Source organism: Triturus cristatus, chromosome 9 (assembly GCF_964204655.1).
Source record: "Triturus cristatus chromosome 9, aTriCri1.1, whole genome shotgun sequence".
Lineage (NCBI taxonomy): Eukaryota > Metazoa > Chordata > Amphibia > Caudata > Salamandridae > Triturus > Triturus cristatus.
The window spans coordinates 111,656,088-111,671,365 of NC_140592.1; the positions used below are offsets into that span (position 1 = coordinate 111,656,088).

At 45.2% G+C, this 15,278-nt stretch overlaps 1 protein-coding gene across 2 annotated transcripts in view; it reads left to right on the forward strand.

Moving 5' to 3' along the window:
• Positions 1–15,278, forward strand: part of CRBN (cereblon) — a 115,848-nt gene that overhangs the window by 50,222 nt on the left and 50,348 nt on the right. For both annotated transcript variants that reach the window (XM_085624515.1, XM_085624516.1), the window contains exons 4-5: positions 974–1,123; positions 3,911–4,073. In XM_085624515.1, coding sequence (XP_085480641.1) covers positions 974–1,123; positions 3,911–4,073 — 313 coding nt within the window. The remainder of the gene's footprint in view (positions 1–973; positions 1,124–3,910; positions 4,074–15,278) is intronic.

Consider the following 15,278-nt stretch of genomic DNA (forward strand, 5'->3'; position numbering starts at 1 on the left):
AAAAGGCACTTGCTATTTTGAGAATCAGTGCCTTTCCTCCGTTGTTGGTGTCCCTTTCCTTGTCATGGCCCAACTCTTGTCTAGGCTTCTGCATGCCTCTATAAGAGATGTATCTCTACAGGTTACGGTAATGGGTTGTAGGCAGACAGGCACCCTCATTGAGGGCTATATGGTATTGGAGGTGATGATGTTCTCTCTCTCACTGTCTCAACTTCATTCTTCCCACCAGTCTGGCTGCTTGTCAGCCTTCTTCATGAAACCGTGTCTGCTAACCCTTGTTCCGCACCCCTTAACAAGCTTGTTTCTTGTTAAAATAGTCATTTTCGTACCTTGTTTCCTTCCCTTAAAATAAACCCTGTCTTATTCATATATACGTCTCCTTCCCCAATACGTTCTGAGAAACAAGACTGTTCCATGTATAACGATTTGAAGTTCAAGTAAAAGCTTTATGAAAGTGAGGTCCCTAACATACTATTTTTGTCACCAGAAAATAACCATATTATACCTCCTTTTCATGGGGTCCGACCAACAGAGCTATTGGGTACAATGGCAGTATCCTAGGAAAGTCTCCCTTTTTCTGAGACCCACAATGAGATGGGTCATCCATTTGTATTCCCGCACCGCCCTGTATAGGGTAGTCAGGCTTGCTAGTCAGCTGGATTTGTCTGACTTCAGCCACTAAAGTGGGAGTTTATTCCTCAGTGCTCTACTCGTTTTGGTTGTTGAGTGTTCAGTACTATATTTAGAGCAGATGCCACGTGAATCTACAATATAGTTAATACCAGAGAATTAAAGATTGTTTCTTACGATTGCTCCCACGAGTGTGTCTTAAACATTTGTGTGATACACTACCCCACTTTTTCCAGTGCTTTAGTATTCGGGTACCATATCGTTGCTGCTTCATAGAACGCTGAGATAGTCCTCTGGTGCAGCTGTTTCAATGTATGCTGAAAATGTCTCTCTTTCTCTTTAGCAATGGGCGTGAAATAGATGCACGGTTTGGGACAACAGCAGAAATATATGCCTACAGAGAAGAACAAGAGTTTGGCATTGAAACGGTCAAGGTGAAAGCTGTTGGAAGACAGCGATTCAAAGTGATGGAAATAAGAACACAGACTGATGGGTAAGCGTCTCTAAGATGTGGGCGAAAGTGTAAGCTCCTTGTACGAGTTTATGGAGGATGTTAATCCTATATGCATCTGTGAGACGTGCAAGATTGCTTGTAGCTTTGCAGAGTTATGGAGGCTTGCTGCGCTCATTTGTTTTCATCTAGGTCTTGGGTGGTGCATTTGTTGATTTACATGGGGGACTACAGCTAATGTTGCTTCTTTTAGCCTTCGAGGTTAGTGAAATGTGACATTAATTATTCTGATAATGAGTGGATCTATCTTAAATTAAACGGGCCCATGTAATTATAAGAGCTGTAACACTATAGCTCCTTGAAAATCTGTGAAATGTTTCTGTAACTAAATGTGTTTCTTACTCCAAGATCTTCCTCTTAATTTTTTACATGTTTCGTATCCCTGCATGTCATGAAGATCCCTGAAACCCTTAGGCACCAAGTGTGAGAAGCCTGTGGATTTTTATGAATTGGGAATGGGGATTCTCGATTTGAGTTCAAGTGCCACTTTAGACAGCCATTGGAGTGAAGTGTAAAAAAACATTTCAATTGAAATTACAATATCATTCGGCTACTTTCACAGGTATCTAGAATCCTGCTGCACACGCCTCATTCACTGGAGATCGAAAGGTTCCCATCCTGGCCCACTACAACTCAAAATATTTGCCCCATAGAGCACGATTTGGCATAGATGTTCTTTGCATGTATTTAAAAAACTATGCCGTCATTCCTTTCTTGTTTTTTTCTTACATTTTTATTGCAGAAAATGTAGGCCAGTGATATGTACATGCTGCAGCCCCTGGGGACTCTATTTAGTAACCATGCCATAGGCACCAGGGGTACCACTTAGTAAGGACTTGAAGGGGTGCCAAAGTGTATGGCAGTGGTGTTACTGTTAGATCATTTTACCTTGTTTTTAGGGAAAGGTCACTGGCACTGGGGCTTGGTTAGCAGAGACCCACTGCACATCAGTCAAAAAACATCAGTAACAGTGGCAAAAAGTGAAGGTGACCATTAGAAAAAGGGGCACTTTCCTACACCAGTTACTTCTGCCAGTACCTCACCATGAACGCATGGGTTGTAGCCGTCTTTTTCAGGAAATTGCAATCTGGGCCAGGCGCAGCTTCCGAAAAAAACATACTGCAATCGCATTGCTCAGGTTGGAAAGGTGACTGGTCTAGGCAGGCACATGGGAAAACAAAACTGTAGGTTGGGATGATTTAAAAAAAAAAATGTGTGTGTGTGTGTATATATATATATATATATATATATATATATATATATATATATATATAGTAAATTAAATAAAAACGGAGGTTTTGCTACTACATAATTCAAAATAATATCTGAATTATAAGACGTAGGTGTTATTTTATATTGGCTTTATTCCATTTTTCCTGCTTTCGTTCCTTTTTCTTTCTGCTCCTCTGTCCTTTCTGTATTTTGATATTCATTAGACTATTCTTTGATTCACATATTGTAATCCAGTATTACATTGTGTTTTATCAATATTTCTCCTGTTACGTTACAAGAGTTTGGTCTTCTGTTGCAATGCCATCGTAGTTATGTATTTTCTATTTTATGGTTGATTCTTAAAAATAAAAAACACTAAAAAATGTAAATATCTTTGCAAACCTAGGAGAGTCATAACAGTAGGTGGTGTCTCCCTTATCATCTGGAATAAATAAATGGGAAAGCGTGGGGTGGGCAGTTCAACTATGGTGGATGCGTTTTGGAGAATACTCTTCAGGCTATCTTACAATACAAGTAATCCTAGATACCTCATTGTGCTGTTCCAGGAGTTTCATACCTACTCAGAAGGCTAATTGGTGTCTGTGCTGTTGCTGTGACACTAACCAGGAGAACATTAATTGCTGACTTCAAGCACCCTTGTTCTGTATACAGATTTGCAGGTTGGATATCGTGATTCTGGCAAAATTGTTAGTGCCCTAAGTCTCAAGGTTGCTGAGTACTATAATTTGCACCTGCGTATCCACCAATACTGTATTGTCTTTCAAGACTTCTCCTATTTTATATTATGTTTAGGTCAGTGGCTTCTAAATAGACCGATCTGTTGCGAAATTTGCCTGTGTAAAGTATTATGTCAGACATTAAATAGAATTCCTCCTCATAGCTAAAAAAATTAATTCCACAACAACAAAAGCAGTTTTACTTTTTCATCCTGAAACATTGTTGTCAGTATTTGTCTTGTAGCCTCTTGAAGGCCTGTTGTGAACAACATCTGTGAACATGCCAGTGTGGACTCCAAAGCAAGCTTGCATGTTGAGCAAGCCTGAATCAAGTATTTATTGAGTTGAATGGACATTATTTTTATACTTCTTCTATTTCATTTTCCCACCTGACCTAGGGTGTCTGGTTGTTACTATCCTTCAAAGATTGGGGATTCTAGGTAGCTCTTATGGCAGAGGTTTTTACCCGCAAGCCTAGTGCTCTATCACAGGTGTCATCCCATTATTCATAACTGATCTTCCATTCCACCCATACATTATAGACTACATTTTTTCAACTCCATTCTTTTAGCTACAGATGAACGATTTTACTGCTATTGAAAAGGGTGTTTTACGAGCTTTCTGTGTATCCAGTCTATAGTTTGCATAGTTTACCTTGAGGCTCCTGCTCATAAAAACATAAACATTATGAATAGCTGGGTTTAGTTTCTGTTACATTTTTTTTTAAAAAGTGTTAGGCATTGTTCTGACCTTCAGAATACACAAATGTGTATAAATGTGAGAATTGTTAAGAGTATCTTATGTCTTATTTTGTTCACAGAATTCAACAAGCCAAGGTGCAGATTCTTCCTGAGCAAGTATTGCCTTCCACCATGGCCGGTGTCCAGCTGGATTCCCTCAATAGGTGTCATGTGTACCCATCCTCCAAACCTTCCCGGTGGCAGGATCAACACGAACAAGGCTGGTGGCACAAGTATCAGAAGGTAGGCGCTAAACTGTTCTGTATTCTCTGCAAACTCCTATGTGTTTGAAGAATGGCAAGGGAAATACACCTGGACATTTCGTAAAGAAAATTGTTGCAGCTTCCCAAAATCAAAAAATTGAGATGCCATGTCTTTGAATACCTTTATAGTTGAATAAGTAATATAAAGGTATGGTTTAGTTGAGAACTCCGTTACCAATAAGTATCCTGTACGTTTATTGCTGTATGCAACACCAGGTGTACTCATAAACTTCTAATGCGTCTGGTTATTCTTGTGATCCTCACAAGCCCTATTGGTGTCATGCTTCATCAGTGGTTCTCAGCTTGGTCTCTATAAACCAGAATGGGATCAACAGTATTTCAGGGAGCGCTCTCAGTATTTTCTCAGATTGGGGTCTGATAGCTGAGAAATAAAAAATACGTAGTAGGCACCCTGTATCTCTTCAATGTTAGGTGCCCCTTATACAGTTACAAATTGTGTAATGAAAGGTATCTAATGTCATTGCACCTTGTTCTACGTCAGCATGTTTCAGCCCGCTGTCACTGGCCTCTTAGGGTCCAGAGCTTTCATCAGGACTTAATAGTACTTCTCTGTCTTTGTCCCTCTGTCCTTTTACCCTAGTCCCATCAGTCAGGGTGTCCCAATGACGGCACTAGACAAACCTCATTAATCGGCTAAATGGGAGACAGATCAGGGGCGGTCTTATTCGGAGAAGGGATGGTCCATAGTCTTGGAGAGCTCTAAACAGATCCCTAGAAACGCCCGCTTTAGATTGATCCAATTCTACATTGTCCACAGGGTATATCTCTCCCCAGACAAGATAAATAGGTATTTTCACAGATAGGACACGTGTTGTCCGCATTGCAAATTGGTAGATGCAGATCTTTTACATATGCTCTGGTCCTGACCTGATCTGGATTTGTACTGGGACGTGGTGATTGAGGCATTAACCACTAGCACTGATAAGGAGGTACCGCGGACGTGGGAGGCATGTATCACAGGCTCATTCCCAAGAAGCATATAAGACAAAGCATCCTCTAGTTTTTGGGGATTTGGGTCTAGCCGTGGCCAAACGGCTTATCACACGTCAGTGGAAAATGCAAGAGCTACCACAGAAGAAGGCTTGGTTTCTCTTAATGCTGAATTGGGTGAAGCTGGAGGCGGTTTCCTTGGTACGTGAGGACATGCTGGGGCTTCGTAATTTCCCCATTTCTACTGCGTGTGTACGCTTCAGGGGCTGCTGGTGCCGGATGACCCTCCAGATATTCCTCCTCTGGATTGATATTGTGTGATACAAGTGTTGAACTGTGGCCCGAGATGTACGCTGGTTTGTGAAGAATGTCCCATGTACCCCGCACTGTTATATAGGTTTCTCCAAGGAGACATGAAGTGCACCTATATGATTGTTGACTAGGTAGCGTCTCTTTGCAACTGAGATCCATGTTTTATTACCTACCTTTATAAGGCTCCTGCTCCCCTTCCTAAAAATCCCCCTCCCCCGCCCCGCTCCCCCCCCCCCCCCTCCCATCCCCCCCCCCCTCGATGGTGTTCGGATGTTCAAACTTATTAATAAGACTGTTTGATTGCATAAACAGATTGATGTGTTACGGCAGCGTGAAGCCATACAAGTTGTATATAGGCAATTGATATGTACATGCATAGTAGAATTTTACTGTGTTACAACAAGATTGAATAGCCATGCTGCAGGAGGGATGCTGTTAAGTGCTTGATGGAGTATGCCTTTTATGGTTACTAGATGCAACTGATAATAGTGATGTTCCCATGCCGATTAAATGTTAGGACAAAACAAACCACATAAATCAAAACATGGTGGTACAGGTTTACGTACCTGCCATCGGAGTGTATATTAATGCCTATTGTGCAAGAAGAAATGAGATCAATGATTTGTACATAAAACACAAATGTTGGTATTTAGTAGTGCAGATCCTGGACAAACGAAAACACTACATACTGGCCTTCAATCTGACGCGAAGGTGTCATCATGCATCAGTAGAAACCGCAAAATTGGTAATTCACTGCAAATCTCTAAAAACACTGTGATCGTGTCACATGCCACAACATAGAGGTATGCTTGCTCCAGGTGATATTCAATTATACTCCTTAAGAGGAAAGGCCCAAGGGCACGCCCTATAGCCACACTTAATAAAGAGATTCGTAAATAGAGAAGTTGTAGTATGACTTTTATGTGGGCTAAGAGTCCACTGACATATTGTCCTGTAATCTACTTACCAGTCCAAGAGTAATGTGCCTCTGTTTTTCCTTTTGTTGCTGTGTCCCACCTGTGATATATCAGCACTTCGGCCCGCTTATTTTAGCGCCGAGTTCCACTTGTGGTCTTGGGTTTCATAGTGATTCACCATGTAAGCGTGTGCATGTAACATACGGGATGGCGCTCAACATGCGAGGGATCATGGGGGATATAGTCTTCCTGGTTATTTTGGTGCTAAAATAAATACTGTTAAACTATGGGCCTTATTAAGAGTTTGGAGGTGTGGGACAGCCCTGCTAACGCACCGCCAAACCCAGGTAGGAACCGCCTGCCAGATCAGGAGTTTTCTCCTGCCTGGCGGGCAGTTCTTTGGCGTTCCAAGGACGGTGCCTATGAAATAGGCACCTCAGTGGGAACATCAAAGGCTGGACCTGCATGGCATGGACTGCTGCAGTCCATGCCGTGCAGGTATTGCTGTGCATGCACACAGAGGGGCACATGTTGTACCTTCCGTGTGCATCCACGTGGTGTGAGGAAAAAGAGGGCCCTGTAGGACCCCTCTTGTTTCCTCGCCGCAACACTTTTCATGGCGATCGCACCGCCATGAAAACTGTGGCGGTGAAGAAACACGTATTATGCATGGCGGGCCTGCAGGGGCACCGCCAAGCATTTTTGTGCCTCAATACCGGTTCGCAACCGCCAGGGATCTTCGGCGGTTGCAGTGGTCCCAGGGCGGCCTGACTGTTCTGGTTGTAATGAGGCGGTCGGAAGCCCCCCACCACTGTGCCCCCGTGAGTGTGGCAGTCTGTGGACCACCAGGCTCGTAATAAAGCCCTAAAATGTATGTGTGCACTCTTTAAGCAGCTCAACCTAGTCCAGTATTCTGTATGTTTCCCAAATATACGACATACATTATATTTTCACTGGGAACTATTTAAAACCTTTTTTTAAATAAAAATTTGTATTTTAGACTGTTCATGGGGAATTTTGAATGGGGAAAGTTGTAAATGGTGTAATAAATTCTGCAATCCTGTTTGAGTACACTTGGTTCGTGGACCACCCAGTCATTGTCATTATTACATTTGGCAGATCTCGTGCATCTAGTTATGGGCAATTTAATCTACATAATGCTTATTCTCTAGTACTGTGGGAATATCCCTCCTTCATTGCTGAATTTAGATATCACCTTCCACTGTCCTTTCAATTAATGTGACACTTTCACAGAGACAAAGACACATAGGCAGAGTGGAGACCCTCGCAGCTTTTTTTTTTTTTTTTGCGTTCAAACACTGCATCATCTGCAGATGCAGCACCCTTGCCCTACTGACCCATTAGGCCTATAAATCCATTTGAAGGCCTGATACAGGATTCTTTGAGACCGCTTAAACTTTCACCTCCTATGAAGACCCAAAAAATGTATACTATATCTCCAGTAAGATAGCGGAAACTACCATCCCCTCAAACACCCCGAAAGAGCAGGGCTATCTCACCGCAGAGCTCGTAGATCTTATATCAGGTGTGGGAAGTTGACTCTATATAGTAGACCACAACGAGGTACACTGTGTAGAGAGTGCAGGCAACCCATATTGGTTTAAAGAGGCAAAAATGAGAACACTAATTGCTCTCTTTTATGGTAGTGTGGGCAAGCACTTTAGGCTTATTAGAGGGTAATGCTAAGCATTTGTTCTACTCACAGAGGCACACTGAAGAATAAATCCGAGACCCAATGTAGAAAGTCGTATTTTTATATACATTGTGATACCAAGAACGTTATCAAGTAAGTACCTTTTTCTTTTTTTTAAATCTATTTTTACAGGTACGTAGAATGTTCACTTAAATGAATCTTTACGCAGCAATGCTTTCATATGGGGGGAAAGAGGCATATGCTGCATACAGTTATTTATGGTTGGTTTCTGGGGGTCTCCTTCAGGACTTTGGGTCGTAGGGGTCAATGTCCAAAGTACCACCAGTAGTTACTCGTCACCGGCCCTGGGGCGTTTGGGTGCAAGAGTGCTGTTAGGGTTGGTAGCTTTGCACGCTACGCTGGTGGAAAGAATGGGGGGGCACCTAAAAACAGCCTGCAGAGTCGGACGTGAGGACATGTCAGGAAGATCCCAACAGGGGGCTTTGGTCACAAGGGTTAAAGGCCCTCGCGGTTGTTGGTCTCGCAGGGTGCAGAAATAAGGACAGCTTGGCCACTTTGGAAGTGTGTCTTTGTGGCGGTGCTAATGTCCCTCAACGGTTGCTCGGTCTCGGTGCTGTTATATTCCCTACTGGACTTAAACACCCCTTGGTTAATGCCAGGGGTCCGGTACCCTAGAAATTAGTCCTGTGTGGCTCCGGTCGGTCCTGGGGTCCTCTCACTCAGTTGGGGGACAGATCTGACCTTCAGTAACCCAAATAACTCTTCCTTGGGGAGAGTGGTGGGGGAGGGCTGCTGCGTCGGGCTGGCCAGGGAGCGGCAGCACGGTGTCCTGGACTCTGCTTCTTTAGTGTATGCGGACTACAGGGGAGTAGTTCCTCTACTCCAAGGGAAATTGCTTGCAATTTCCATAGGTCTACTGGGGTTCTTTGTAGTTGCTCAGCTACAGGATGAGTCACTTGGTCACGATTATCGAGACCGGTGCAGGCAAGCAGGGTTTGGTGGCAAAAGTCCACTGCAGTCTACAGTTCTCGTCTCTTCTTTTGTCCTGTTCTTCTGGATCCGTTGAATCTAAATACTCAATTTAGGGGTGTTAAGAGGAGTGACGGGTAGCAGTCAAGGGGCTACATATCTTTAGGGTGACTACACCCCAAAAATGATCACTTCCTGTGGGAAGTGGGCATAGCCGTGACCCCGTAAGTCTAAATCCAACAAAAGCCAAGATGGTGAAATTCTACGTTTTGTGTTCACATCAGGTAGCCCACCTTGGGGGGTGGAACTATCCTGATGGGGAGCACGCGTCCTGACTAGCTCATTTTCCCACCTTTTCTGGTGCCAAATGGGCCCTGGGTGGTATTTCCCCTGCCTGCCTTATGTCTCATATCCAAGACGGCAGAGGCCTTTGAAGCCTCCTGCCTTGATATGATGATTACTTAGTATAGAAAGTGCCCCTTTTTGACATGGTCACTCCAACTTTTTTTCTGGTAAATGATGTAATTTTGACTGAAAGTGCACTGCGTTCCTGCTAACCGGGTCCCGAGTGCCAGAGCCCTTGCCCAAAACTTTATAATTGTTTCCCTCCAATTGGCAAAACCTTTAGCACCTCTGCAAGTCCTTAATTATTGGTACACTGGTACCTAGGGCCTGAGGTACTAAAAAGTGCCGCTAAGGGCTGCAGCGTGAATTGTGCCACCCTAAGGGACCCCTCACCCAGCACATGCAAAACTGCCATTGCAAGCTCTGTGTTTTGGTGCAGACAAAAGTGAAAACACGTCACACATCTGTGTGCCATGTCCCCTACCACTGCATGTAATATTTGTAAATCACCCTTACAGCAGGCCTAACGGCCCTGAGGCAGGACACTGCATATTAGATGTGAGGGCATACCTACATGAGCAGATATGCCCCTGTGCTGGTCAGCCCTAATACTGCCAGTAGAAGTTACCAGGGAAGCTATCTCATGACATGTGTTGGACACTGTTTACAACGAGTTTCCCAGCTACATGATGACTTCACTGAAAATGGGGATGTTTGGTATCAAACATCTTGTTTTGGTAAACCCACACTGATGCCAGTGTTGGGTTTACCAATACATGAGCACCCAGAGGGTGCCTTAGATGTGCCCCCTGAAAACCTACCACCCCCTGGTGTCCTTGCTTACTGGTTTCTGCCAACCTGCCACCCTATACACTAATCTGACCTCCTAAGGGGGGTGCCTTTTGGTCTCAGGAGACCCAGAACAAAAGCCTGTCTAGGAAGAGTGTGTAACACCTCCTCCCACAGGATGACCTTCTGATTAGCCTCCTTGTGCTGCCAAGCTTCAAACAGCTGTTGCCTTGGAATGCAAATCTGGCTCCCAGCAGAGGAATCTGCCACCCTTTGTCCTAGCCCCCCTTAGCTCCTGGACAGGCTGGAAAATTAACTAGTTGGGTAGACCTGCCACCTCTAGGCTAGTACCACCAGCAAGATGGGCTACTGTGAGGTAGAAACGAGTTTTCAGAAGTAATCATCTTTGTCATGCCAAACTTAGGATTTCTGGGACGGGGTTATGCCCACTTCCCACAGGAAGTGGTCACATAGGGGACGTAGGGACCCCAAGAATCAGTAGCCCATTAGCTATTACCCTACACTCCCCTAACGCCACAAAATTCAGTATTTAGGGGAGTCTCTAAGAAGCAGATCCTGATGACCTACGAAGGACACGAGCTGCAGAAGACTGAAGAGAGCACCTGACTTTGCCCCAGCTCTGCTGTCCTGTCTGGTGTTCTGTTGAACCTGCACCAAGGATGACTCATCCTGCAGCTGTCTGCCTCCAAAACTTGGGAGGAATGGCTGTCTTCAATAAAGACCAAGGCCTCCTGAAGAACAGCCAAACTGTTCGATGCATCCTGCAGAAACTCCAAAAACAAACACTCTGAGGCCAAACCCAATCCCTGAATTCACCACTGCACCTCTCACATCGCCTGCAGCCTCTGCATGCAGTCCCCCTCGACCGCGACTGCTGCCGTTAAGGAAACCCAACACCTAAAGACACCTCTGCAGCAGTCAGCCCAGGGCTACAGAGAAGAGGACCCCAGGTGTCCCTACATCCCCAAGCATTGCAAGCCTAAATCCCCCCCCCGTTTGCTTCACCCTGACTGGCCTCTCAGCCAGAGCCTGCAGCCTCTTTTCGCAGTGATGGATCTCCATAGAAACCTATTGCGCCTGCAGCACTGTTTTGAACCCGTTCACCCCTCTGCTGCTGGTGATGTACTGCGGGTGCTGCCTTGGACCTTGCCCATCACTTACCTTAACTCCTGGAGATTGGTCCCTTAAGTCGCTGCATTGTACCGGTTTGCAGAATCTTTTCTTCTTACCGTAAGATAACATTGCACATGTCCAAAATTGCACTGTCTACTTTTTGAAGTGAAATGAATCTATATGTAAAATCTCTGATGCCTAAACATAATAAAGATACTTGCTACTTTTATAAATTGGTGTGGATCTCATTCTTGAGTCATGTCTGTCATGTATTGAACATTGTGTGTATTTGCAAATGTATTGCATTCCTCTGTGTTAAGCCTAAGGCTGCTCGACCACACTACCCCTTAATAGAACACCTTGGGCTTGCATAGTAGGCCCCTGTCCACTCATAAAGGAACCCCTGGACTCTTCACACGGTATATCTAATTCTTGATCTATTGCATAAAGAGCCAACTTCCTACTGTTAGCCGTCCTGCTTGGAGGAGGTGATAACACTTCTGGCCGGAGCAGGCATTGTTTGTCTGCGGACAGTGCGGATTCTCACCTGCAGGGGGTCTGAAACCTGTCAGTGGTAGCAGGCTTGTCTACACCAGTCAGCCAGTACACTAGTAGCCGGTAGGTTTTCAGGGGGTACGTCTAAGGTGCCCTCTGGGTGCAAGTATTAATAAACCTATCACTGGCATCAGTGTGGGTTTACCAATACAAGATGTTTGATACCAAACATCTCTAGTTTCAGTGACGCCATAATGTAGCTGGGGAACTCGTAATTACCAGTGTCCAGCACATGTACTTAAAATACCTTCCCTGTTCACTTTTAATATCGAAGAATCTACTTTGACATCTCAGAGGCATATCTGCTCATGTAGATATTGCCACTTAGGGCTGTAAGGCCTGCTGTTGGGGTGACTTACCTATACAGCAGGCAGTGTCTGCAGGCATGGCACACAGGAGGTGTGCCATGTCGTGTCTTCACTTTTCTCTGCACCAAATCACACAGCCTGCAATGGCAGTGTGCATGAGTGTGGCACAATACCTGCTTCATCCTTAAGGGACCCTCTTTAGCCTCCTTGCCCTGGGTGCCAGAGGTGCCATTTATTAGGGACGTACAGGGGGTGCTAAAGGTATTGCCAATTGGGAGAACAAAGAGAGAAAGGGATCTGGCACTGGGGACCTGGATATGAGGAACCCAGTGCACTTCTGTCAAAGTTGCCTCGAATACCAGGCAAAAATTGGGGGTGACCATGACAAAAAGGGACACTTTCCTACACCTACTATGTGATCCTGGTATTCAGTCCTGGGTATTACCCGACAGCCGCATTATGCCCATCACAATCCAGATCTCGAAAAATATTGGCTTAGCAGAACCACGTCTGTTGAGCTGACAGTACGGCAGTCGGTAGGTCGGTAATTATGTAGAAATCAATGCAGTAGTAAGGCAGATGCAGCGAGGGTCAGCCGGTACAATCGGCTTGCCACTTTAGGCGAGCAAGCCGCACCAGCCTAACGCCGGCTGCCTCCACTCAGAGAACCTGTCTAGTGCCTATGCACTTTCCATTGTCTCTCTTGCTCCTAGGGCCCACACCACGGTCCGTCAGTCACTGCTGCAACTTTCCTTGGCCTGACGCATGGCCTGTAGCTTTTTTGTGGCCTCGCTCTGGGGTCTACCAGGAGGGGAGCTGTTGCCTGGCATTCTTCTTGCCGATGGCACACACTGCACAAAGCGCCAGAGTCGACATGTGCTACAAACATGAATGCCGGAATGCAGAACTGAAACCCTGCCCTCCCACCCCCACCTCAGTGTTGAAATTGCCTCTAAGATCAATCCTGAAATAATTCTTAACCGCTTTAGATTCAGGCTCCTGACTACCATCAGTTGAACTCCTTGTAGTGCCAGAGTAAACTCTAGATACGTGGGACATCAGGAAACATTCTGACTAGTCCAACACAGCACTAGAACAGCACAGAAGCCAGACTCCATTCCCTTTCGTAGGAACTCCAGGATTATCCTATTCCCAAGAAGAGGGAGCAGGTCCTGCACCTCCATACTAAGTCACCACCTCAGAGTTAAATTTCACCTCCACCACGGTCCCCACACAGGTCCCTTTTATTAAAGATCCTTATTATGAACAACTTCCTCCACATGAAGGGGGATCACGTGTGGGACGATTACACTGTGCATCCCCAGAGTAGCAGAAAACCTCATTATGGAGGAAGAGGAAGATCTTCTGGTCAAGACTGTCAAAGACCGAGAGGTTTCTACATTTCCAGCCCATACTTGAGTGTGATGAACAGTGTGCCAGAGAACTTTAAGGATCTAATGAAGACCAGGGTGGAGAAAAAATATAAATCTGTTTCAGAGGACCCACGTTACATTCAGGGTAATGTCCCTCCAAATTCACTGGTGGTACATACAGCTCACAAGCAAGCTATCACCGAGGGCACAGACTATAAACTCAATTCACATGGAAAGATGTAAGATGGATGCAGCCAGAAAACATGTCACTATAGGGGCAGCAAAACAGTGGCTTATTGCCAATTCAGTAGGTCTGCTCTCAACAAGTACCATTGGGAGGAGATGGAACAACTCCTGAAGAACCTTCCAGAAGCATACTGAAAGATAAGCCGGGAGTAAGCGCAGTAGGGGGAAGATCAACTCCAGAATCGAGGCAACAGTGCCACTGGAGAAGAGAATACTAGCGGTATTCTTCGCAAGCATGGATGGCTAAGAGTATGTGTTAAGTCAAAAGTTCCAGCAACACATTATTGTCTTTGATGGAGACTATCGTTTCCGGCCACAGTGGATACAAACGTTGGCCCAGGGGCCACAAAGTATGGTCTGAAGTGTGCCCGAGGGCCGCACTAATGCCAGCAGGATGGTGGTTGGGGTTCTGGATGGGTCCGGATTGGGTAGAGGTCTAAAAACATGTCAAATAAACAGGCAAGCATTTATTCGCTGGTTAATATATGCTTGCCCGTTTATTTACAAAAAAATCCTAAGCATTAGTGTTCAGTAGCTGAACAGCAGCTCGTGCTGCTGTTCACCAGGGGGCCACATGTAAAGGTCAAGAAGGCCGCAAGCGGCCCCCGGGCCAGACTTTGAGTATCACTGTGCTAAAGAATATGTACACAGCTGAGGCAATGGGAGCACTGCAAACACAAACCTTCAAAGTCAGGATTTTGTCGCCAACAGATGGAAGTGAGCACAAAACATGGTACGCCACCACTGGGCCCAGGCTACTAACAGCATCTGGCCTACCAAGATTCATAACCAAAAGGCCTTTTAACTGGGAGGATTTAGAGGCAGTGGTTACGAAAGAGGCCAAGGGAGCTCTGGGAAGGGTGTTTTCCCCTCAGAACAGTGTCTAGCCAATGATACAATCATGCAACACCTGGTGGAAGGCTCATTGACCTATTCCTCCCACAATGGGAGGAAATGACCTCAGACAAGTAGACTTGTCCTTGCACTGCTTGTAGTTCCACACCACACTCTCACATCTATCATTACAATGCCAAACAATCAGTCTGTAATATAAATGAGTACTCCGGGAGGAAATACAAGCACTTCTCTTCAAAGGAGCTATTGAATATGTACCCCAGCACCAACTGGGCTAAGGTGTGTACTCCCTATATTTCCTCATTCCCAGAAAGGAAACTATGGCCTATTCTCTGCTTTAGTCCGTTGAATCCATACTTCCTGATGGAGCATTTCAAAATAATGTCATGCACGAGATCATCGCTTTGCTCTGGTTCAGGGAGATAGCATGCAACCCTTGACCTGAAGGATGCTTACTTCCACTGCCTCCTTCATTTGGCTCATCACTGTTACCTCTGATTCATAGGAAATGGATAACGCTAATAGTTCAAGGTCACATCAGTCCCTTGTATATTTACAAAATGTCTGTCATTGGTTGCAGCACACCTTTGTCACAGTGGCATTCATGTCTTTCCGTATCTAGACTATTGGTTGATCAAGAGCGGCAGCCAACAGCTATGCGTAGCACACACTCAAGCAACGGTCTCATACCAAAAAGTCCCATCTCAGCAGATTTAGCCCTTACTCTGAGCAGTGTTAAACTCAATTACATTCAAA